We start from the raw sequence: 25304 nt of genomic DNA, 5'->3' as shown, positions 1-25304 counted from the left end.
GAGAGAGAGAGAGAGAGAGAGAGAGAGAGAGAGAGAGAGAGAGAGAGAGAGAAAACGGGAAGCACAGGCGGTGATGTAAATTTTCCATTCGCCGCATCCCTGACCGCCTAGTCCCCGTCTGCAAAATAATTTATGTGTATGCGGCTTTCTTGGGTTTCAGGGGAGCATCCGGCGGCCATGCAGCACGGGAACTCCAGCAACAGCGGCGCGGCCACGAGGACGCTCGCGTTGCTCCTGTTGCTCCTGCACGCCGGCTCCTTCGCAAGGTGACTGGTCGATCACGAGGCGCTGCAGTAAGAGAGTAACGGCCGATAGTTTCACCCATGCGAGAACGGGGCGACGCGCGACGACGAGAGGGTGATGCGAGAGAGAGAGAGAGAGAGAGAGAGAGAGGCCAGGAGAGGAGGGGAACGGGAGCACCATCCACGCTAACCATCACCTACCAGACTCTATAAATCAACTCGATCTTCTTTTCGTATAGTGCAATCGGCTCTCGCCGGGGTGGAAAAGTGCGCGGAGAGCCGAAAGAGACGAAAGAGAAGACGATGAGCGGCAGCGTTAACAACAACCGCTAAGAGAGCTTCGCTGGCTTTGGTTTCGCTTCCGGAGCAAGAATCCGGCCGGCCCTACCCGGCCGGCTCGCGTTTCCTTAAAGTTAAAGCAACACTACTGTGTCCCGCGTGGCCTATGTCTTGCTGCACGACGAGACTTGCGCTACAACAATCGAGAACAGCAATCCGTAAATGCGAGACGACGAGCGAATTCGGGGATGTGTAAACTGGACGACGCGAATTCTCTTTGAGAGTATACGAACGATATTCCGAAGGACGAACAAATCATTCTAACGCGTTTCGACAAGGACGAATGATTTTCTCTTACGTCAACATTTGCGACAGCGGAATTAGCATTTCTTTTCCCACCCGGGGCGATCGCGTAGATGTGGAGATTTATTGGCGAACGCAGCTGACTGTCGTGGATCTCGAGAGGTAAGAACCGATGTGTTTTCGTGTCCGGTCAGACTAACCGGCGACCCAGATACGCCGGGCAAAACTACCGCGTGGAATTTCACTCAATTTCTGGTCGCCGGATGCGGTATCGCTTCTTCCCCCGAAGAGAACAAATATTTTGAGGTTCGTCGTACTTATCCTCACTCGCGCAAACTTCCGAGATACCTATATACACGCGCTCTGCGTCATACGAATGTCTCGTAAGCCGCCGGATGTGCACTCCGACTTGCCTGCCTGGAAAACTTTGCGTCACCGGCGTCCGAATGCAATTTTTTTCAATTGCAAATGCGCATATCTCGTACACGTTGCAATCTCATATTTTATATTAGAATATTATTTTTGCTGTTAGGACATTTAGATGCCAAATTTAAAATATTTTAAATTTGACCTATCTCAACGTGCGAAATAATTATTCTATATCTTTGCAAAAGGTAAAATATGCGGCTAATTTTTATCTCTGCGTCATTGAAGGCATGCAACGACGAGAAAAATAAATTGCGCAGATACGAAAAAATGTATTATTGTAAATTGTACATCACTCTTTCGGGCTACTTACTAAGACCGTAACTTTTCTCGCCGCGGGGGCCTCCAGCGCTCTCTTTCAGTTTGATTCTCACGCGAAAGTTTCGACGAATATAAATATTTCACCTCAAACGTGCCCGCCGCCTACTACGGAACTAGCTAACGGAATCGGCTATGACAATAATCGATTTTCGCCTTTCGCGAAAGACGAAAAAGCCACTGAAGTATCTCTGAATTATGCGGCTCGGGCCGTGCGGAATTCGTAGTTTGGCAAGGGAGGACGACGCCCGCAGTTTCGCCCGGGCCGGGCCGGGCGTCCCATTTGCATCTCAGGACGCAGAATTTACGAGCCCGAGGGTCGTCGATCCTCTCTACGGCCACCGAGACCCGTCGCGCGTATATCCGTGTGCGTGTATGATAGACTCGATAAGTTATATAACTAAGCTCGACGTACCGTCGTTCGCGAGAGGGAAATATCGAAGTGGTCGATACAGGGTTGAGCTGATATATATATTTTCTCGCTATTATGCTGACGCGGCGCGTTCAACACGCATATTTAATTAGAGATATTAATTCTACGCGATTATTTTCTTTCACAGCCAAATCAAAACTGCTCGGATTTTACTTTTATGCAGAGACTCATTCGCGCGTATATAATATTAATTTCTCTTTTTAATTCTTCCCGTTAAGAGTATCGTCACAATTTGATCTGTCATATTCCGCACGTATTAAATATATATCAAATTAATTGCATTCCCATCCGAGATGATCAAAATTATATCACGTCGACGGTCGACTGTGCGGTCGCAGTTAACGCAACCAGCTGACGCGCCCGGAATGTTCTTCGAATAAAGTTCCATTCCAGCGTTCAGTTGCGGCATCCGAGAGCAGCGTCGACCCCGGGAAATATATCGGTCGCGGAAAGTGACGGAAAGTTTATTCCGGAGAAACACGGAAGCTCTCACGGTGGCGCACGATACCGCGGCTACGATTAATTCGATGCTCGTGCTAAGCCCTCGGTGCAGGGATTTCGCTGATTTCGACGCGATAGAAAGCCCCCGGATTTCGAGTTACGACTTCAGGCGCGTCGATTTCAGCTCGCGGATCAGGTATCCGAGACCTACCTGCGTTTCGACGTGTCCTTGAATATATCCTCAATCTGCTTCCACATCGCGCGATTCGATTTCTCGGAATTATCCGCACGTCCGAGTGCGCATCCGGCACGAGATTTTCACCGCGACTAGATAACTGGAAGATATCACGCGTGGAGCTGGACACATCGAACTACGTCGTGCTGCTAAGCGGACAGGTTGACGTTGAGTGCGGGGACTACGGAAGCGAGAAAATGGTGTTCCCGGCGATGGGAAAAGCGCGGCGCGGATAACGCGCGCGAGGGACAATGCGCGCGTACTCGCGCGCTCGCTAAGATAACATTAAGCTTTAAGTAATTAAAGAATCGTATCGTACTGGTCTATCCGTGTATACGTCTTCATAGATCTCCGATCGCGAGTGGGTCGGTCGTGGCGTAGCGAGAGGAATCCGAGGCGCGTATGCAGACGCGATTGCGGCGCGCGACGTGGAACGACGTTGTTGCACAATGCATTACAACTATATTTTCAAAGGATATATGTGTCATCGCTAAATAAGTATGTCAACCGCGAGAAGGACAGAGTTATCGATGATCGAAAAAATCGCGAAAGAGCTCTATTCTGATGATTCGTTTATTTATTGAGATTTCTGGTGGCATTGTTTCTAGCGAACAGCTAGAAAATTATATGTGGTGCTCGTGTTACGAAATGCATTTTGTATTTGGATCTGTCGGAAAGTCAAGTCACTGGCCTAGTTTATAGTGTTTACACCGATCTCTTGATACGCGTATCAAATACCTATAGTATATTTGAGCTGAGCATCAAATAATAAAACTAATTTACTATAAGTTATTTACTATTTAATACGCGTATCAAATCAAGTGATCGGTGTAAACTAGGCCAATGTGTAAAAATAAGTACACGTAACTACCAATAATAAGCTCTTCTTTTTTTTGTTATAAATACGTTTTTATTGGTACATTTACATACATATAACATGCTGTGCAAAGGTTTTTTGGAGTAATTCTAAAATAACTTAATATCTGTAAGCTTAATTATATAATTCTATTCTATTGTTGGTTTTACTTCTGTTACACATATTTATTTTCGAATTCGAAAATAAATATTGTTTCTCATATCAGATTGTAAAATGCGATGGATTTTAAATATTACACAAACGCGAGTGACATGAAAACGGTAGAAACTGAAACAGTAGAAAATAGAAGAAATTTTCTCGACGGTTCTTATCCGCTTTATCTTTCCGTTCGAGCAGAAACAACTTTCGTGCCGAATATCGCCCTTCGATACGCCTCGGATACGCATTATCAGCAGTACGATCGACCCACGAATAGCCGTACTGTACATACCTTCTTGAATGTAACGATAAACGATCGCTGTAACTCTCTTCGGCATGATTAAGAACCACGATGTAACTCTTACTAATTCACACTCTTAGATTGATTGAGTGCTTCATCATCTAAAACGCAGTCGTTACACGAGACTTTCGTCATCAATCAATAGTATCGATGATTGTGATCTGCCAAAAAAATTCTCGACGCGCTTCAGCGAGTAAACTTTCCCTTAAAAAAAAGTGATCAATGAGAATCTCGGAAAAAAAGGGAAACGTTATTAGAAAACGTAGTATAAATATGTTTGGTTTCCATGATTATCATGCTGAGCAGAATCAATCGATACAGTCGAAATAGACCATCTGAACCACCGAGCGGAATCAGCCATCGAACAAAATTAGGAAACAACTCTCGACAACAAAAATAAAATAAAATTAACAAAGACGCGGCACAGCCTTTGTAAATAAGAAAAATCCGATTTCCGATCGCGATTATCGTTCACGGTTTGCCTGTGCGAATCCAGGGGTGCACAAAACACGAAACTCTTCACTTTATTCGCCCGCGAATTTTTACTCTTTTCTCCCGATACGCAGCACGCGGGGCACCGAGGTGTGAGCATATTAAATATTAATCCCTCCGAGTCGCCAATGAGTAACTTACTTTCAAACTAAATTACAGGGGGGAAAAAGGTGCGCGCGCCGTGGTAATATTAGGAATTTTGCTGAGCGGCGGAGAGGTCAAATATACTCTGGCGCGGAGCGCGATGAAATTTTGCGCACCCCTGAGTCTAATATCTGGGTGACGGAGACCGTGAGGTCTCCGTTACGACGAGGAGAAGGCGCGAACGTGGTTGTATGTTCCTGGAGAAGAGTTTCCCGACGAGACGTTTCCTCGACGACGGTCGTTCTGGCGATCGTCGTCGGGCGACGAGAACGAGTTCTGCAAAATCACCACCGCATCTCCCTTTTCCCCCCTCCCTTCTTCCCTCCGCACCTTCATCCATCCATCCATCTATCCCCCGTTACCCCCTCTCCCATGCTTTTTTATACGCCGAACGAGATCTGTCCTCGTTAGTACTTGTAAATGGCTTTCGCGCACGCGGGTGCCGCTAATCCTGCTTCTGTATATTCCGGAAAGATATATATAAAAACGGGACTCGGACGCGGGCAATGATTAATTGGCTCGCGTCCGAGTCGCAAACGGAAACGAGAACGGACTGGTAGCGAATAAGTTCAACCCGATTGTACGAGATCAATTACTTGTTAGCACACGAGCGATCAGCGAATATGCTCTTAGCGAACACTACTCGAAGGATGTTAAACTATCGAACGTACCATTAATGTATATATAACGAGCAGTACCGATTTACCGTTTATGTTGGATCCAATTGTACCAGAATTCCTAAGACAATTAAAGGAGAAGAAATAACGATTATTTGTGGGAGACATACGGATGAGGATTTTTATTCCACTCCGCCAGCTCTACAGCTGGCTGCGACGCACGCGCGTCCATTTTCTTCCAGTTTAAAAATCCGCATGAAAGAAATTGGGTCGCTTATCTGCATAATGTTTCGCCTCGACAACCGTCACATTTTTAATTAAACGATCAGATATTTGATTGAATCTATTTTAAGATCCAGCACGCTCTGCGTGGATAAAGTGGAAATTGATAAGTTGTTATCGAACTTGGTTAATCTCGAAGAGACTCTGCGCGAAAACTGAAAATGCCAAGTACTTTGTTTTGTTTTTATCGTGCTTTGTTTCATTCAATTACTTATACTTCGTGCAGATATCACGATTATTTTTCAGTAGTGAAAGATGACAGCCATATTCTGGCGCGCGTATCTCAACGAAAATGCGTCACTGTCCTGAAACATCGAACGCATTTCAATTCCATCCTTCGTCCCAGTTATCTGTCTCCTTTTCCCGCAGTTTCCCGAATCGCGGAGAAATTTCTAGCAGTCGATACTCAGCGCGTAAGAAGAAGCATCGATAAAGACAACGGCAACGGAGCGGCCCAGCGTTTTCGTCGCCTCATCGCTGCATCCGGAGCGTCCGTTTCGCCGACGGGTAAGTACCTTGGTCCTTTGTCTACGGATGTGTACTATCGACGTGATATACGGGTGTCATTTGCATCCCGGGAGTCAGCCTCGATACAGCGACAGTGTCGATAAACAGCGCCCTGAGTAACTGCGTAAATGCGTCTTCCTATGCGCGTACTCCGATAGGGAACGTTCAGGCATTCAGCTGCGCGCGGTCGATGAATACATAACACGCTCGGCCATTCCTCATATCTTACTATACTTAGCGGCACTTAAGCGGATATCCCGCAACCTGCGGAGGCCGGTTGCGAAGGAGTGCTGGGCCGACCGGCCGGCCGGCCGGCCGGTTGCCAACGGGAATAATTTCGACGTAAGCCCTCGAGTCCGGATGGGGCGCGACCAGATTAGAATCGATCTAGGTCAGTACGTGGACACGCTCGAGGAACAACGGGCAAATATGATTTCGCCCGACGTTAATCCGTTTAGCGTCCGAGTCCGTAAAATCAATCGCGATTTGCCATGAATTTCATAACGTCTGCATGCAAGTGAGAACTTGCCCGATGCCCTTATCGAGTGTATTGGCGGTTTTATGAAAGCCCCGCGGCTTTTGGCCGACTGATCGAGAGATTGAATAATTGGTATATAGACAAAAGGAAAGTCAGTTTTTCCCGCAATACTGCCGGCATGATCAAGTTTTTTGCAATGTAAAAAAATGGACAAAAGAAATTTTTATTCAATAATGAGATTATAAATTGATTATATTTTAGTAACTAATTTATAAGAAATTATAATAAATTTACTTACAAAATAAAAATTAAAATTAAATCTTTATATAAGAATTTTTTGCAGTTTTTATTAATTTTATAATCATAGAAATATAAAGTGTAAAGAAAAAATTGTACATATTTTTGTTACAAATTTTAAAATTACATATTCTAAAAATTTAATATTTTCTCTAAAAGAAGGATTAAAGAAGATTTTTGTATATATTTCTGCAAAATTTTATTATACAATTTTTATTATACACATATAAATTTCCGTTATATACTTTTTTGCGCGTTCGGAGCAAATATAAACAATTCAGATTAAGCTGAAGATAGAATGCCAAAAAATAAAACACGAATTTATTGTTGAAAATATGGCTGGAAAAATATCGGTTTGAGTTATTTATGTCGCTCGAGTCATATTTACTCAATTGCGATGAAACGTAATAATGATGAATGTTAATTAAAGTAGCAGAATTGGTTTGTCCCAATTTCTCCGACGTAATGTTTCACAGCTGGCGCGTTTATCTTTTTATCCGTGACCCGCTATAGTTTTTATCACTTCGTAGCGCGGCAATAATTTCGTTTTAGCCGACCACGTGTGAGAGTAAGCAATTCGCGCCGATGCGATTCTCAAATTTTGTACAGTGCTTCCGCAACAATCACTTTTACAATATAAGCGCTAAACTATATAGTAGTTTAAGTGCGTCGTGCGCCCGTAAACAAGTGTCGTAAAAAGTGAGGACGATAGAGAGAAAGGGGGATTTTCAGGATGTACCGTAGTCGTAAATCCACTCGGGCTCGTTTGTCGCGTTCGAAATAATATTAATGCGCGAATGTGTACCATTCTCCCTTCTTCCCCATCGCGCCACAGCACATGCTGCTGAATTTTTCCCCATAAAAACTCTGCGACGCCACCCTCCCTTTCCCGTTGCGACAACAGCTTTTTACGACGTCGCCCCTGTCGCTGTCACGTATTGACGAGACGTCGCAATTAATAATTTTCTCGCAAAGCGGCGGTATCGACGGCGTTATCGCGAATGATACAAGATAACAAAAACGGACCTTCGCTGTACTCGATGGTTTACGGTTTACATCCTACATCCACGGTATTTTCTACGTGCGGATTAAAAAAACAATATTGTTCAAGCGTTTAAGCCGTTTGTTTTGAAAGAGCTGTCCAATCGAATCGTGAAAAGGTTTATTAAAGCAGACACGCAGCATGGACAATTGGTTTTATGTAAATAAGTTGTATTGCTGAATTTAATTTACGTGTTGCTTCCAAGATAAAAGATTTCACTTTTAGTAGCGGGGTTACCTACTTAGATTTCGCCTCGAGTGTCCGCGTAACGCATTTTAAATATTCCTCAGTCTGTTTCTTCCGTATGAAAAAGAAATCGCATTTTCTTGTGTTCCTAATTTTTAAAGATATTACACCGTAGATGCATCGTGTTACTCGTGGAGCTGCTGCAAAATTAAAAAACGCATATATTTAGACGAGTTCAGAGCAAAAATATAAAGAACAAGTAATATTCTTAATGTATACAGACAACGCCCCTGAGAGCGTAAGAGTGACAAGAGTCACAACCTATTTTTCACAGAGTGGTGGAAATGCGATCTCTTGGCAGTTGCGCCATTAAGAATTGGCCTTATACGTAAAATATAATATTTTTCTTCTCACAAAAACATATTACAACTACATTATCATTATTGTATGTTATTATACGCTTTAATTATCTAGCCATTAATTATCGCACAATATATTCTGTTTCGCTCATATGATACGATTTAATTTACATCGGAAAATTTAAGTGATAAAATCTGACGGAATATTCGCTCGAAACTGGATGAAATTCACATCAATTAACCAACGCCATAAATCGAAGGGCTGTACGCGAGATAAACCGTTAGAGAGACGTATCCCCTTACCGTTTGCTGTTTCAATTCTGAAGTTAGGCTTGCGGGCTAGGTTGGTCCAAGATACAATACCACGATCGCCTTTTGATCTAGCTGATGCGCGTGCATTTGAGACGATGCGCTTGGCATTCGCCATCGAGTTAACACCGCAATAATGGATGGACGTGTGGTGGAGGCTATATGCCGGCGTCCGCGTGATACCGTTATATGTGCCCGGGATAATTACATGGGCAATGCACATAATAACGTGCAACGCGAACAAAGGATCGCGCTATACGAAATTAACATCCGCCATAATTACCTTTGCATTCTTCGTTCGATGACGAAGGAAGTCGTTAGTCTTCGCTATTGCAGCAGCACATCGTCGAAATTAGAAACAGAAGTGACACATCAAAGATGCGAAAGATGGTATATTCCGACAGTTACAATTGTGCCGCGTGTATCTTCTCCTAGTACCGGATACGAGAGTTTTAATGAAGACGCCAATTACGCGAATAGTTACGTTTCGCGATGTTTGCCCTGCGCGAAGCCCGCGCGCGCGCAATCGTAAATTATTAATCCTGACTGGATTCTACACGGTATTGCGCGATTCCTATAACGATGTGTCTAAATTGAATATTGACGTCAATATTCATACCCGTGTCGCGCGCGTACTCGCGCGGAAATCGTAACTACGAAAATCCCACGCATAACTATTGTAATATACGATATCTGGAAGTTTGGAATACCGCGGATTATTAATAATAATTCGCGAGCATATTTCGAATTTGAAACGCCAATTAGAGGAAAAACAATACGCATTAAAGCGTATTTTATCGGTACGTATTGATTTTTAGTTTAACAACAACATTTTCAATTTTTAATTATTTCCGCGATGTTGCCCGATGTATTATCTGTACCAGCGCACCAGCTCTTTTAAAAAAACATGTTTGATAAATTATTTTAATTGATCATTCGAAAACAATTTATAAAATACAATAGAAGCACAATATATTTGGCGGAAATGTACAGGAATATAATTTTACCGGTGTGTTTTTGATTAAAGTGCATGAGGTGTCTGTATAACACGTTGCTGGTAACAAGCAGACAATCTGGAATATGAAATCTCAAGGGTAAATTGCTTGTCGGGCGTTGTTCCGCAATTGCTTGTGATTATCGTTGGCAAACACCATGTAATATTTAAGTTTACCAGCGAAAGTGGACATTCCACTCGCAATTCAGGCATCGGCGTGTCTGCGAGAATTGCAAATGCAACGTAGATTAGTTGTAGCGGCAATGTGTGTTTTGGTCTCGTGCTACGTATATATCGCGAATCAACGATAAACTACGGCACTCGCCGGTGTGACAGGTGGAACAGCGCCGTTTTCGCGTCACTTGCGTAATTTCCGTAAAAGGGAAATGTTTTATAAAATCGTCGGATTAATGGCATAATTAAGTAGGGCACGCAATAGAGTTGGTATCCGTCGGTGAAATATTTAAGTATTCCATTACATAGGCTACGCGTACGCGCCTCGCGCGCAGGTGACATTACAATTTGCGCGTGTACACGGTGTCCAACATTTTGATTGAAGCCCGGTTATTTGCCCGATAATCGTAATTAACGCGAAAAAATGAGCAGTGCAGCGTGTTTTGGTGAAATTCTTCCGGTGAAAAATTAGTCTCTGAGGAAACGTGCCTCCTACACTTAATGGCATCCCCTAATTCCCGGCTGATCTCTAAATTAATCAACTCTTCGGCGAATGCCTCATATCTCGTCATAGATTTCTCATTATTATTCATGCGATACGTGCTTGCGACTGCATTTGCGTATAATGCAAACGTTAACGTATTCGATGAATAGATTCGCTGGTCGGCCGTCCGATCTTTTCATACATATTCGACGTGTCGTATACGGTTACCGTAGCGATAATTACGTTCCTGCCCGTGGCCTCATTATGACAATATACCTGTCACTTGTCAGCCGTTCAAAGCGTCAGATACCGGCGCGGCGGGAACATCCGTCTCGCCCCCGTCCGAAAATAATTAAGTCGAAGCCTCGAAATAATGTTTCACCCGTGGTGCATGAATATTTTATGTTTCGCTGTTTCAGGTCTCGGACGGCACATGCCGCCGCTCGCACATACGTAATTCGGCTCGCGCAGGCAGCCTAGGGCGAAACACTCTTTCTAGCTGAGCATACAGTTTTTCTCCATTGCAGAAGGCACGGGCGGATTTATGCGCCGCATTCCCGCATATGCGCTGCATCCAATGGGACACTCGCGCCTTCGCGCGGCTCGTCGTGCTTTTAATTACAAAAGCGCGGTGCGCCTCGCGACGAAACGAGAAGGTATTTTATACGGTGAGCGGATAAAGGATTGTAACCTTGCTTTAGTTATGCGCGGAAAAAAAAACGTAATTCTCTATAGTTGCGCGGACAATTTGTAGTGTCGGATAAAAGATCTCTCACGTATCACGAAAGTTCTCATCTATCGCGAAAATTACATTTATATCTTGCAAAAAGGATAACGTTGCCCTCTCTCGGAAAACTTCGGATCGAAAGGATCAATGTACACACTTTCTTGCGCGCAGATATTACATGAAATTACTCTGATAATTTTCTGATGAATCCCATTATAGCTCCCCCGCAAACTGTCGCGCCTTAACGTCTCTGCAGGTTCGCCGGTAAGAGAGAAAAAGGAAATAGCGAGAGCGTATTCGCGATTCCTGGAAGCTGCCCGCGGAATATTCATGACGCGGGCGGGCGTAATCCCGGAGCGTGAGAGCCCGGGTGTATCCTACGAAGACTGTACTATGCATATTCCGGAGACGTTGCGGCATTAGTCAGAGTTACGGCTTGCGAGTAAAGACGCGAGCCTGGTGTTTATCCGCTTGTCTGCCACGGCGACAATTTCCGCGGGAACCGGAAAGATCTCTGAAATCCGCTTCGGGGGCAACCGTGTAGCTCGCGAGCGTTAAGTAGCGCGAAATGAGATCGAAGGAGATCGGGTTACTGTTTCTCGTGAGAGAGTGCGGGAACGAGACTCTCTCGTGCAGGCGAAGCGGAGCTCGAGGAGCGCGCACGTGCTGTATATGCTCGTACGGCCAGGCTGATAAAGGCCACCCAGGGCGTTTACGACAGCCCATACGACGAGGTGCTTTCACGGGGACGCGTAAAAGTGCGACGGTGGATGAAATCACAATCGCTTAATGAATTTGCGGGGGCGCTGCGCTACGGAATTGGGGTCGGCGTCGTCTAACTGCGCTCGCATTAGCTCGTTACCTCCTTCCCCCTTCCTCGACTGGAGAGGAAAGGGGGTACTTGGGCTTTTGCTGTAGCACGGGGCACTACGGGAGTAGTCTCAAAGCGAGGAACGAGTGAGAGACCATTACACCGAATTCGCTCCGGAATTTGCATATATAACGCGGGGCGCGCGACGGAATCGAGGGGTAGCCGCTATGGGACGGGGATAAGTGCTTGTCTTTGAGCGGCTCAAACCTTAGGATTATTCAATTAATGAATTCATTGAACTGAAGCGAGGGCAGAATGCTCTGAACGGAGCTGCCCTCGGCAGCCCGAGGTAGATTTCACGGGTAATGTGTTTTAGCTTGTGCGATATTTACTGCAGATGAGAAAGAAAGTTAAATCCCTTCATTAAGAGAGTAAATCACACACGTGATGTGTGTTCTCGCACATGAACAGTTTTTTTCTTTACTTTTAATTACTTTTAGATATTTCATTATATTCTCGTGCAAAGTGCTCTCTTTGTGATTCTCCGTCCTTTGCCCTTTCGTTAATTCATTGATTTTATCATTTATTTATATTGACGGTCAAAAATATCGTTGATTTGTCGGTTGATAACATTAACGAGCGACGAATTCTGAAACGTGATGTTAAAAATGTAGCGACATAACAAATAAGCCAGCCTTTGCACGCACGTAAAGAGGAACGAACAAGTTAATTAGAAATAAATTATATAGTGATATTATTAATTTATATTAATTAAATGAGAAATACGGAGTAAATATCATTTAATATATTCCTCAAAATGAGCTAATAATGGATTCGCATTACCGTTTAATCGAAGTTGTGGCAATTGACAAGTCGCGTAATGTATACATGCAAAGGCTCTGTAATCGTTTGTTCAGCCATGCTATTTGTATAAATTATGAAAATTTGCTAATTGCTACCGAATATTATTTACTTCATAAGATCAAAGGTGTAATGTGTGATGAATGTCACGAACAGGAAACCCGGGGGAGGGGTAGCTCTTTACCGTCGTATAGTTTTTAAACAAATGACTCTATCTGCAACAAAATAATGTTACAGTATCGTTATTTTTAAGTTAAAGCCAACGTGCAATCACATCCGTCTGTTATTTTTCCAGGCAAACAGGACCTCGCGCTCGTTCAAACAATACATATGCGTCAAAATATAACTGAACAAAAAAAATGTTGATTTTTGTTGAACTCGTATTTTAATCTCGCGAAGATAAATCTTACGCAAACTACCGCGCCTACGATTGTTTTTTGCCAAGAACAATGATTGACAACGTAAACCGGATATACATTTAATAATTCCTTTCAAACGTCCGTTTAATTATTATATTGAACGATAAATTTTTGTATAATATTTTATGACATATGTATAATGTACATATATATATATATGTATATAAAATAATATCAATTATTTTTTATTATTACCCGGCAATTTCACGTCACCGGCAGTGCCGTGAAAACGTGGTATTGTTTGCCTTTTTCACTGCTGGTCCTTAATTAATTTCATACTCGAATTTTTTTGCGAACTGAATGCGTAAATTATTTTCTTCCGTACACACTCATTGATGAAACATCAGACGCGGAAATAATTAATAACAAACGCCGCTTTTGATCACATCGAACAATGCGCGTATCGAGCGCGAATGGAGCCGCGACTGGGCTGATAAGTTCCTCTTTTTTTCCCGATATTGGGATATACGGTACGCCAATAATGCGATATGTGCGAATTTGCACGATACGCACGGCCATACACATATCGTAACGTGCCTATAAAAGCCTCATGCACCTCGCGACGAGTATCGCTGCATTAACCGGATCGACTATGGCGGCGTGGACGTTCATTCGGCGTGGCTGCGCCGCCGATGCCGCGATAAAACTCATTGTATCGAGAGACTTTCGTCCGATAATTACTCGGAAGAACATTACCGGCTAAAATTGCCGTAGCGACTAAATATCGGTGCCGAAGCTTTACGCGATACGATTAGCGCTACGTCGATTATGCACTTTGTCGCTAATCAAGGGAAAGAGACTCCGGAAGTCTGATAGTGTGCAAAATTCGATGTCACAGTTTTGTTTTTCTTTTTTTTCCCACGTGCAGCTTTTGTTACTTAAATTATTAATGTTTACTTATCTGCGTCGTATTGATTTAATAGCCAACTTTGAAATACCTTAATCTTTTCCAGCGGAACGCTAACCAACCTCCTTAATAATTATAATTGATTTAATTATGTATATGACATTTAGAGTGCTATATTTTCTTTCTCTTATTTTTGCGAAGAAATATCATGACATAAATATAAACTTATCGATTATATTTGATTTAATTTAGTAAATCAATTGGAAATTGTATTAATCTTTTCCACCGTCAAATTAATAGAGACGTAATATTCAAAACTGCACGGAATTAATTTTATAAGTGTAACATTTTGATACTCTATACTGTTAAATTCATAGTGTCAAATTATACTCAATTTGAGTCATTTTTAATATTTCTATAATAAAATAATACTGTGTTGTGTCAAAATAATGCATTTTTGATACACATGGCAGTTAAAAATAACAAAATGTTATTTTTTAATCAAGATATTAGTTAAAATTTTATCCTTTAATATTTAACAGTGTATGTGTATTTTTTTTATATATATTAATCAAAATATAAACTTAGCAAAAATCGATTTAGCTACACGAGACGTTTTAGAATGCCTGCGTTTTCTTTTCTTCATCTTTACGTGGAAATATCGGGGCGAATAAACCTCCGGTCGGACGGTAATATCGTAATTGCTTCGGAAAAATTGGCTTACTCGCCGAGAGGACAGATTACGTATACAGATACACGAACGGCGACGACCGCGACGGTGAGGGAACGACGCGCGGGACGGAAACGGAGAAACCAATTAGCATTTAGACGGGTTTTGCAAAAAACAGGAAGGATGAGAATCCGGAAGGAATGGGATGGAAACCACGTCTCTCGTTCTCTTCCGCTCTTGCGTGGCGGCGGCGTTAAAGCGGATCATCGAGAATCAGCGAGAGATCCGAAAGAAAATCTCCCGGCGACCGCGCGCTCTCGCCACGAAAACCGATGGTCGACGGCTATCTCGTTCTTGGCTCGCGATATAACGGCGAATTATCCGCGGGAACGAAATGAGAATATCTACGAATCGGCGACTCGACGTGGAATATCAAAGGCGGCGGCTAGGCAGTCGTCCGTAATGGTAATAAATTGCGCAGACAATTAAGTTTTAATAACTTTGCAGATAGTTTGGCAGATTGCTTTGACTGTAGTTCATAAGATTTGATTTATTTCCACAGTACTGATAATCTTTTTAATCGTGTTTTTATTTAGTGGAAATTTTTTAGAAAACACTGCGCTGTTGGCTTTTAATTTTTATATTTTACCCCTCTATAGAATATTAATGAAGATTTATATGCAAAATTTACATTTTAAGCTTTTTTTGTATTAATGAGAATTACATACTGCAAGTGCGTAAAATTAAATAAGTAAGTAGAACGTAAATTTTTTGCCTTACTGCAAGTTGGATGAAACTGAATTCGACGTTATAATTATAATTAAACAGAATCTAGTATTTTATGAAATTAATTAATTATGGCATGGTCGACGTTCAACGCTCGGGGAATATTTCTTAGCTTTGTGTTGCGCGCGTTTGCTTAATTAACGAATCCCGATAAGGAATTCCTGGAATTATTTCGTAGTGGAGTTAATTGTGCATCGCGGCGCATATAAAGTATTTCGCGGATGTGATAAAGTGGTAAGTCTAAACGGCCACCTTAGAATTTAGCTCAACGAAAATTTCGGTGTCGGTGCCATGCCATTTAAATATGTACGCGGTGCACGCGCGGATGAAGTCGCCGCAAAAAGGGACCTCTATTTAACACCTACCGCACACCAGCCGATACACAGCACGCAAAATGGTGTGCAAAGTGCATTAACTTCCCCGGATGCATATTTCCAGAACTATAAATTATAACGAAGTAATTTCTGCGCTGACCCCCCGCGCGCGATAGCGGAAGCGCCTTGGGAGCTAAACGGGGTAATACGAATCTCGAATTCCGAGTGCGGATGCATGAAATGATTTGAATCGCGCGGCCGTCGCAGTTTACGCTTACTTCGGCGCGCGGAGTTAACAATTTGTTATCAGAAATTACTCGCACCTCGAGTCGTTAAACGAAGAAAATTGCAACAAAGCGATTCAGTTCGCTATTTTCATTATTTTATATAAATTATTTCTCATAATTATATGTGAAATAATTTATAAAATAATTATAACAAAATAAGGATTATTTCTTATAATTTGTCAATCTCGCACATATTAATCGCGAAAAATAAAAAAAATTTTATTATTTTATTTTATATTATCATAGTACACACACGTCAGTTATGTGACATTTGTCAGTGTGTCGAGAAAAGAATAAGGAATATATATATATATATTAAACGTTCTATATTTATATATAAAAGCATTGTACAATATATGTACATCTATGACAAATGCATAAGTTTGAATACCATGAGAGAGCCTAAACGAAAGCGTGTGACGAGTTTTTGCAATCGTATTTACGATTTCAGAAGGCGCGATGAGGATGGCCGTACGTGCTTCGCATTTACGCGGGAACAAGAAAATTATAGCGCTCCGCGTAATATCGCGAGGTTGCCCTACTTTTGCCGTAAATACAATGTTTTCGTAAAATGGCTGGTCGAAACGGTCCGAGGAACTACGTTTTTCGAGGTGCCGTACATTGCTATGTAAATGTAGCGGCAAAGCGTTCCCCCGACATTGTCAGACTGGTCGTAAATTCGCGAACAGACGGTGTCACGGTGCTTCGCCCCACTTATTTCCTCCCCGGAATAATCGAAAATTTGCGAGGTACACACATCGATCCGCGTAAATCCCTCGCGTTTGATCGAGATGAATAGGCTAACTTGTTTTCAAAAAGTTATATAGACAGATATTGTTATATCACCAGGGGAGAGATGGGAAAACTGTGTGATTTGTTTTATGAAACCTTTATCGTGCAAAAATTGCATCTGACAAAGACGCGCGCGCGCACAAAAAGATAAAAACAAAATAGATAAAAAAGATACGAAGGATCAGAATACGGAGGGAGAAAGATCCATGGAAAGAGCGTTTCTCTTTAAAAATAAATATAATTTTCTCTCGCAGAACGCTTACAAATCAGTTTTATTCAAGGTATACGGCGCTTATGAAAATATAAAATAATACGCATATAATGGGACGCGAGCGTTTTAATATCAGACAATTTTTAATTATTACGTCCAACCACGCGCGTTCTCGCGTCGCTTCCGAAACTATGTAGGGATCTTGCTAATTACGGTAGAGGGGGAGAGAGATCCCGGGGTATTATGAGAACTCGGTGCCGTGAAAAATTGCCGCGGCTACCGGCAACGGGGGCGTTATATCTAAATCGTAAACGCGCGAGCGCGTTTCGCGGGGGCCGTTTTGGTCAGGATAATCGGATATGGGCAGTACAAACAATCGGATACCGGCGACCTGCGAAGGCATTTCGATATGCACGATTCAACACGCGGTCGCGGCCGCACTCGACCCGAATATTTAGTTAATAAGCGACGCCCAATTGAAACTAAAGTGCCCGGGGTACGAGTTGTTACGAGTGTACAATTATTCAGCATCCGCGGCACTATAAACCGTGCGCTCTCTCGTTGCCGTGCCTTCCTCCACTCGAACGAATCCGATTTCCGTTTGATCGGCTGCTCGAATCTCATTATTGACGAGTCATTGGACGTAACTAAATGCCAGGAGAAAAAAATATGGAGAGAATGACTCTCATTAGAGGAATTCAATTTTATCATTTGTACAAATCCGAATGCCGCGCGTTGCCGAAGGCGAAAGCTCGCTCGAAAGATTTTTATTTATCTGAAAAATCGTTGCAGCGCATCGCGTGAAATGAATATCAAATGCTTAAAATGTGTACGTGTATCACTGATTTGGGGATGATTAAAAGTTGTCCCATAAATTATACCGGCATCAGTCGCGATACGATATTCGCAGCTTTTTCCGCATTGATATATGTCTCGCCTTATTTTTGTGTCAGCTTAATTATCATTGTTATTATTTTTCCCGGAGCGAATTTTTATGCCCTGTCACAAAACAAACGAGAGAAAATTTTTCAAGAGAGCGGCCAATTAAATTGCTTCTCTGTTTCTCTCTCTGTGTGTGATGTCCATCGCTGAATTTTTATATATTATGCAAAATTCTCCCAGTTGTATGTGAGCACGTTTTGCATTACACATCCGCGTACACACACTACCTCACACGGTATTTATAATAAATTTATTATATCTTAATCTGGATACAACGCAGAGAGAAACGTGCAATGTTTAAACATACATATGTCGAAAATGTTTTCTGCAGTTGTGCCGATCTGCCGATTATGTGTACTTACTTCTATTTTAATTTTATACATATCCGATATATTGGACGGAATTAACAACTGCAGCAATTATTATCTCTCGCTAATTATTATATGAATTTATGGGTCCTTAAAAATCGATTATATATAAGCACTCGTACGATCGAAGTCGTATCTGTAATCGATTTTTATTATCGAGCTTATCGTTGTTTGCGCTATTGAAATCTCCGCGGATTATATTTTAGACATTTTGCGAACAGTCTATACTCTTTTTCGTAATAGATTACATTAATAAAGATAAATGACAATTGGCGCCTTCGTTTATTTTACTTTATTTTTATTTTTATGCTTTTTATTACACCTGTACGTGGAGTGAGACTTCTGGAGAATTGGCCAACGTCTAATTGTTTATCAAATCGAAACAAGAGCGCAGAAAGGTGAGGGCGCCGCGTTGCACACATCAAAATACTTGCGTGATGTAAACGAGAGTGCGGAACGAGCTCCCGTTATACCAGAATCATAATCATGGCCTTAATTAAAAGAGCATTAATTAAAAGCGTGCGCCGCCGAGCTTGCAATTAATAACGGTCCAATTTGTTCTCGTTATCCGACAACGCGCGGTCCAGCGACATTTACCGCTCCCGCTTTTACAGCGTCACGCTGAGTACGCGCAAATGTTACCCGAATCCTTGTAACTTTTTTTCTCTCTCTCTCTCTCTCTCTCTCTCTCTCTCAAAGAAGATTCCTTTCGTACATTTGATGCGGAGGGATTTTCTTGCGCGCTCTGACTAGCGGTAACTGCATTGCACTAATTATCAATTATTTATAATCGCGAGATGAGCAATATTACGCGATATGGCCGTCAATTACATGTCAAAATTTTGTTCGTTAAATTTTGGCACAAATGCAATTTAATGCACGAAAGAAACCATTTTACGTACATCCGCGGAAGCCGCATGTGTGTGTTTGCTAAACTGGAAAGCTGGCGATCTCATCGATACCTAGCGTAAAACTGGGCAGCCATAGTATAATATTGACATAACATTAAAATGCGGGCTTCCATCGGCTATTGTTAACAATACAATAGCCGGTTTATATTCACGAGATAATCTCACGCTGATGATTACCGATGAAATCGTATCGCGATGGGAGCGAGGGCTATAAATAATAGAGCAATGGTCGCCGGACCGATTCGTTGTAATCAACAGCATTATGCTGATTTGCCACTGTATAATATAACGTGTGGTTCTTTCATGAGCACTTGCAATGTCATCGATGATGCAGTGATTCAATCATAATGCATGTTTTTGGCGACCGCAATGTACAAAACGGTTAACGTTGATTTACTATGGAAAATATGAATAGAGTCATTAGCATTTTGCGGTTGGTATAGCAAACCGTTAATCGATGTCGACCCGAAATAGTTCGGCTTTTATTTTAATAACGAGAATATATAAGTAACTTCTATATTTTCATATTTTAACAATTGGATTCTAGTTACACGAATTAGATAGGTATCTTTTTAACGCTGTTCGTGATCGATTATATATCTTTTTTTAGTACCTATTACCAGACGCCTTGTATATTGAAAAAATCAATTATATAAAAAAAATGTGAAATAATGTATTGCAATATAAACGCAATGTTAATTTTTGTAGAAAAAATATTGAAGTAAATAATATGTTGTATAATAATGTGTTGTATAACATTTTGTAATTTCGTTAAAAATGTTTTCCAAAAAATATTTATTGATATATTCCAACATCTTCGTCAGGACTATTGTTATTGTTGGTATTACACGTAACATGGCAAGTCAAGGTTCTAAAGTTTATCATGGGAATTAGATCCTCGTTGTCCATCATAATTGGATCTGCATGTAATTGGACCTATACAGAATGAATGTAATTAGAATTACGAGATCATATTACAGTCATGTATGTTATTTGATTATTAAATCGTGACTCTTGTTATTCACATTTCTTAAAATGAAATGTTTAAACACAATTACTATTTAATTTCCGTAATACTTGCGCAGTTACCTGTGTATGAGAATATCTATTAATCACTAATTACATTAGATAATAAATAAATGGCAGCATATTTAAGTTAACAAAACTTGATATAAACTTGTTCAAATAATATTGTTTAAGTCGAATAATTATAACATTTATGAAAGACATACATTAAATATTATACTGAAAATATTTCTTCTTCTTTTTCTTCTTCTTCTTCTTCTTCTTCTTTTTCTTATACTAGGACTGTTGTCCTGTCTATTTTGACTCTGTCACCCCTCTTGCGAACCTGATGTCCAACTCTCTACCAGCGTTTAGGTGGTCTACCTGGCAGCCGAGTTGTGCTTGGTCTGTATGTCTTTGCCCATTTTGCTTTTCTCTTCGGGCCCATTCTCTCGACGTGGTCTCTCCACTGGCGCCGTCGCTCTCTCGTCCACCTCACTATATCCTGGATCTCAATTTCAGTTCTTATTGTCTGCTTCTTATCTGCCCTCTTTACGCCTTTGATAGTCCTCAGTATCTTCATCTTGGTTGTTCTCATTATTCTTTTGGTCTTTAATGTTTCTGCTTTTGTTTCAGCTGCGTAGGTAAGAATCGACTTTATATAGATCTTATAGATTCTAACTTTGCTCCGCGCGCACATGTACTGGTTTCGCCATATAATGTCCCTGAGGCAGCCAGATATTCTTGCTGAAAATATTTATATTTATATTTATATTACACTTTCTATAATTTTAAATGTTAGATGTTAAATTTTGTATATGTTGTACACAATAAAATATACTAATAATTCAGAATAAAAGACTAATATTTGAAATATTTACTTCTGTCGATCTTCTTGATTTTTAAGAGATTGGGGATGTGATTTCCGTGATGAGAACTTTAACCGGCATATTTCCTTCATCTATGAATTGTTGTATCATACCATCTGCATCATTATCTCCAGTTCTTTCTTCACATCCTGAATATTCGTTTATATTATGACGTTTATCCAAGTGAGATTTTAAGACATATATTCCTTCAAATATTTTAACACGGTAATCGCAATATTTGCAAATTGCATAACGGATTAACGGATTGTGAATGTGAAATGTCGCGATAACCAGGTATGAGTAATTTCTTCTCGTATTGCAACTACTATTTCTTTATGAGCACGATTCATATGATTATTTATAAGAGATCTGCTAAATGTATCCTTAAGTGATTTGCCACAAAGGTTGCAATATGCTATATATCCGTCTCTTAAGAAATATCGCCAAAGTAAATAAGTGTTTTTCCATCTTAAGTGGTTTTCTTTATCAAATACTTCAGGATATCTGATTAGATGTTTTTTGCATTAAATGTATTATTTTTATAAATGTCACCACAAATCTTGCATTTTATTGCAGCAGCGTTTAATTTATCAAAATGTTTCCATATTGGACTAACTTTCGATGACATTATATTATATTCACTCACAATCAGTATCACGGACCACGCATTACTAAAAGAAACATGTTCAGTGAAACTGTTTGGGAAAGGCTCGGAGAAAGATCTAAGAGACACATGTTAACTTTACTAAACATAAATATTGATATTTTGTTTGAATCTTGCTAACAGTTAAGTTCAGTTAATTAGCTTTGTTGACACATAAGGTACACATATAGAAAAAAATGTAAGCAGTAAGACGCAAACAGTACACCAATTGGCCAATTAGAGCCGAGAGTTTTAAATCGTAGCCTTAGCTTTTCCACAATTCCCGATTGATTGGCCAATTTACTTCCCGCTTAAATTGAACTGCTTACGTTTTTCTATCCTTTTATTGTGCCTGGCCCGTATATCGTGAAGGAAATGTTGAAAAAGTATTACTTTTTTTTATTTTGAAGTTCTGATAATTATTGTGCAACATTTTCTCGGATACCGAATCGAATATTTTATAAAATAATTATATTTGTAATACGTTATCTTCTACCATTCTTATTTCGACTAAAATTACATTATTTCACAAAACGATTTTCTTACAACGCGTGTACATTATTGAGACACGATAAAGCTCTATTATGATTCAGATTCGGTTTTAACCACATGTTTTAGATGAAAAACATAAATATGAAAATAAGATTTGTAATCATCTCTATTAAAATTAGCAATCAAAAAGATACAAAATATTTTTTGCAATTTCTTATGATAATTTGTAACGTATATTTTATAAATTGTTATCGCGATTTTAACGTAAGAAGAGAATTTCAAACTTATTGTACCAATTTCAAACTATGTACCAAAATTATTCTTTTCTTTTTGCAGTCAATGGAACTAATTAAACTGAAGAGAAGATCCTTTGCTTTTAAAATTATTAATGATTCGTGACCAGTATCTATATGATCAAGAGACTAAGAATTTTAAATTTCTTATCAGCAAATTAAAAACAAAAGGATAACGATATACTGTAATATAATTACATAATATAACATTACAGAATCTCAATGTTTAAAAGATCTTTCATTCTTTCTTTTAAACTTCCTTCTTTCCTTCCTTCCTTCCTTCTTTCGTTATATTTATTCTTTTTATTTAATCTCCGTTACCTTCGTTACGTCGTATATATATAGATCTATGTATATAAAATTTAACTTTATACAGTCATCGTAAAACATATTTGTACACAAAACATGTCACGAGCAGTGTTAATAATGTGAAAACGAAAATCGCTTACTGAAAAAAATATGACACAAAATTTGTAAAAAATTAAGAAAATTATAATAAAAAAGTTTTATAAAACTTGTCTGAAAAACAATCTCGAATACATCCAAAAGAAAAAGGGAAGTCTTTGTTGACGTAGAAACAAATGCTAAAATACTTAAATTAAATGTTTATAAATGCATATAATTAATATTATACTCTTATTAATACGCTATTAACTCTTCGATATACCCAAACTGTTAAAATATGCAATGACAGTCGCTCACGCGCTCAATAAGCGCAACGAGAGAAATAATCGGCATTTCGGAAAAGCGGCAAGAATAAACTTTGATATATGCGAATATTGACTTTATTGTCTTTTTGGAGAGGGATTTTAATTAATAACATTTTTATATAAATTACCTACGTAGTACATTTTATGAAAAGTGCGATAATTTTCCAGTGAACATCTCCCGCGAAAATTCCGCGGAGAGATGAGTGACGAAGACACAGCTGAGCCATAAATTCGGTGTGTTCATTTCGGTGGAAACCCTAACATGTGCCTAATTAAGTGCTGCCTTATCTCCTTTGGACACTCGGTTTCATTTCGTGTGATATTTAAAATTAATGCTCATTCTCTCGGTACGTTGCAATTGCGAGATGTTTCATTATTCTGCTCGGCTTTCGTTATACGTCACGTTGAAGAAATATGAACGGCATTACGAAATATACTGTCGAATTAGCTTGTCTCAAATGTTACTATTATCCACAATCGAAGATACTGATTGTGGATAATGGTAACATTTGAGACAAGCTAATTGACAAGAATGAAATCGAATTTATGTATAATAAATGAAATCGACTATATTTAAGTATTCGATATGCGGCAATGCAAACTTTTACTTTATATGTGCATAGGAGAATAGAATTTATATTTATATTTATACGCGTCATCAAGATATTATCTCTTTTATATTTTAAATCTGAATATTAGATGTTTTTTAAGTACTGTTTAATATTTTAAGAATTTTTATATCATTTTCTAAAGAGAAGTTTATTTGAACATATCTTGAAAGTCTCGTTTCAGGGGGCTACAAGAGTTAACAGGTTAAAAATTCTATAAATTTATATACTATATAATTTATACCATATACATTATGCATTTAACTGTGTAATTAAATTACATTTAATCATGACTATCTATTATAATTAGATATATGCTTTTTAATAATGTCTTTATAACTGCACCTTCGTGCGCGGGCGAGAATTATGGAGTTGCACCGCGAGACATATACGCGCGAACTACGTAATATTTCCTTACATCACTCAAGAAGCCGCAAGACAGCCCCGAGACAAACGATACGTCTTTTCACGACCGTCGGCGGTCGTGTTGCTGCAGAGCATTACCATCGCAATCAGCTGGAACGGACGAATACGACTGCGGATCCCGAGTGGAGCACGTCGCTCCGAAGAAAAGTCGCAGGCAGGCAAAATAAAAACAAAAGGAAGAGAGAGAGAGAGAGAGAGAGAGAGGTGAAGGAAAAAATGCATCTACCGTGCGGTCGTATTTGCGTGTAAATGGATTGTTTTAATAACACTGAAAGCCGCGACGCGCATCGAGGCGTCGCCATCAGTGTAAAACGGTTTCGCGCGAACAAGCGCGAATGCGAGGAGCGCGAGGGCGCAATGCCGTTTTGTTGCCCTCCGGGCCACGTCCTCCGTGCCCATGCCGGGAGGAAACCAAATGGCCATCTCATTGACGAGGCGCTCGCTCGCGAAGAACGAAATAGCGCATCTTCGCGCGCTCAAGGAAGCCGCCATTAATCTTGGGTAATTAATGAGTCGCAATTTTCTTGCGCGACTCTCTCTCCCGGCGAGCCTCTAACAGATGCATAAGCTGCATCGTGGCTAGAAACAATCGTGGATGTACTTCTTTCTCATCCTACGTATGCAAACGTATTCGTGAAACTTCTCACAAGAGACATGTGTGTGTGTCAACTTTACTCTTTCGATGAAACTCAGTACCTTTGTGGAAAAAAATCTCAGATTTTTTCTCTCGGTAAATAAAGACCGCGTTATTAAAAGAGCTAAGTAATACGAGAAAGACTCGGTTCTGCAGTTGAAGATAACTAAAATTCACATATATATATATATATATGCGGAATATATATATATATCTTCAACTGCGGAATATATATATATATCTTCAACTGCGGAATATATATATATTTCCTTATAAAAATAGCTTCACAAGTAGACAGAATGATAAAGAGTATATAAGTA

General features: G+C 40.2%; 1 protein-coding gene across 2 annotated transcripts in view; it reads left to right on the top strand.

The window, feature by feature from the left end:
• Window positions 1–3459, top strand: part of LOC112452050 (T-lymphocyte activation antigen CD86-like) — a 195386-nt gene extending 191927 nt beyond the window's left edge. For both annotated transcript variants that reach the window (XM_025012063.1, XM_025012062.1), the window contains exon 7: window positions 161–3459. In XM_025012063.1, the coding sequence (XP_024867831.1) occupies window positions 161–270 (110 nt within the window). In that variant the 3' untranslated portion in view covers window positions 271–3459. The remainder of the gene's footprint in view (window positions 1–160) is intronic.
• Window positions 3460–25304: the final 21845 nt, after the last annotated feature.

This window comes from Temnothorax curvispinosus, unplaced genomic scaffold (assembly GCF_003070985.1).
Source record: "Temnothorax curvispinosus isolate PA1 unplaced genomic scaffold, ASM307098v1 QBEX01002901.1, whole genome shotgun sequence".
NCBI lineage: Eukaryota > Metazoa > Arthropoda > Insecta > Hymenoptera > Formicidae > Temnothorax > Temnothorax curvispinosus.
Note: the sequence above shows the minus strand (reverse complement) of the source record. Positions and strands in the feature narration are given on the sequence as shown.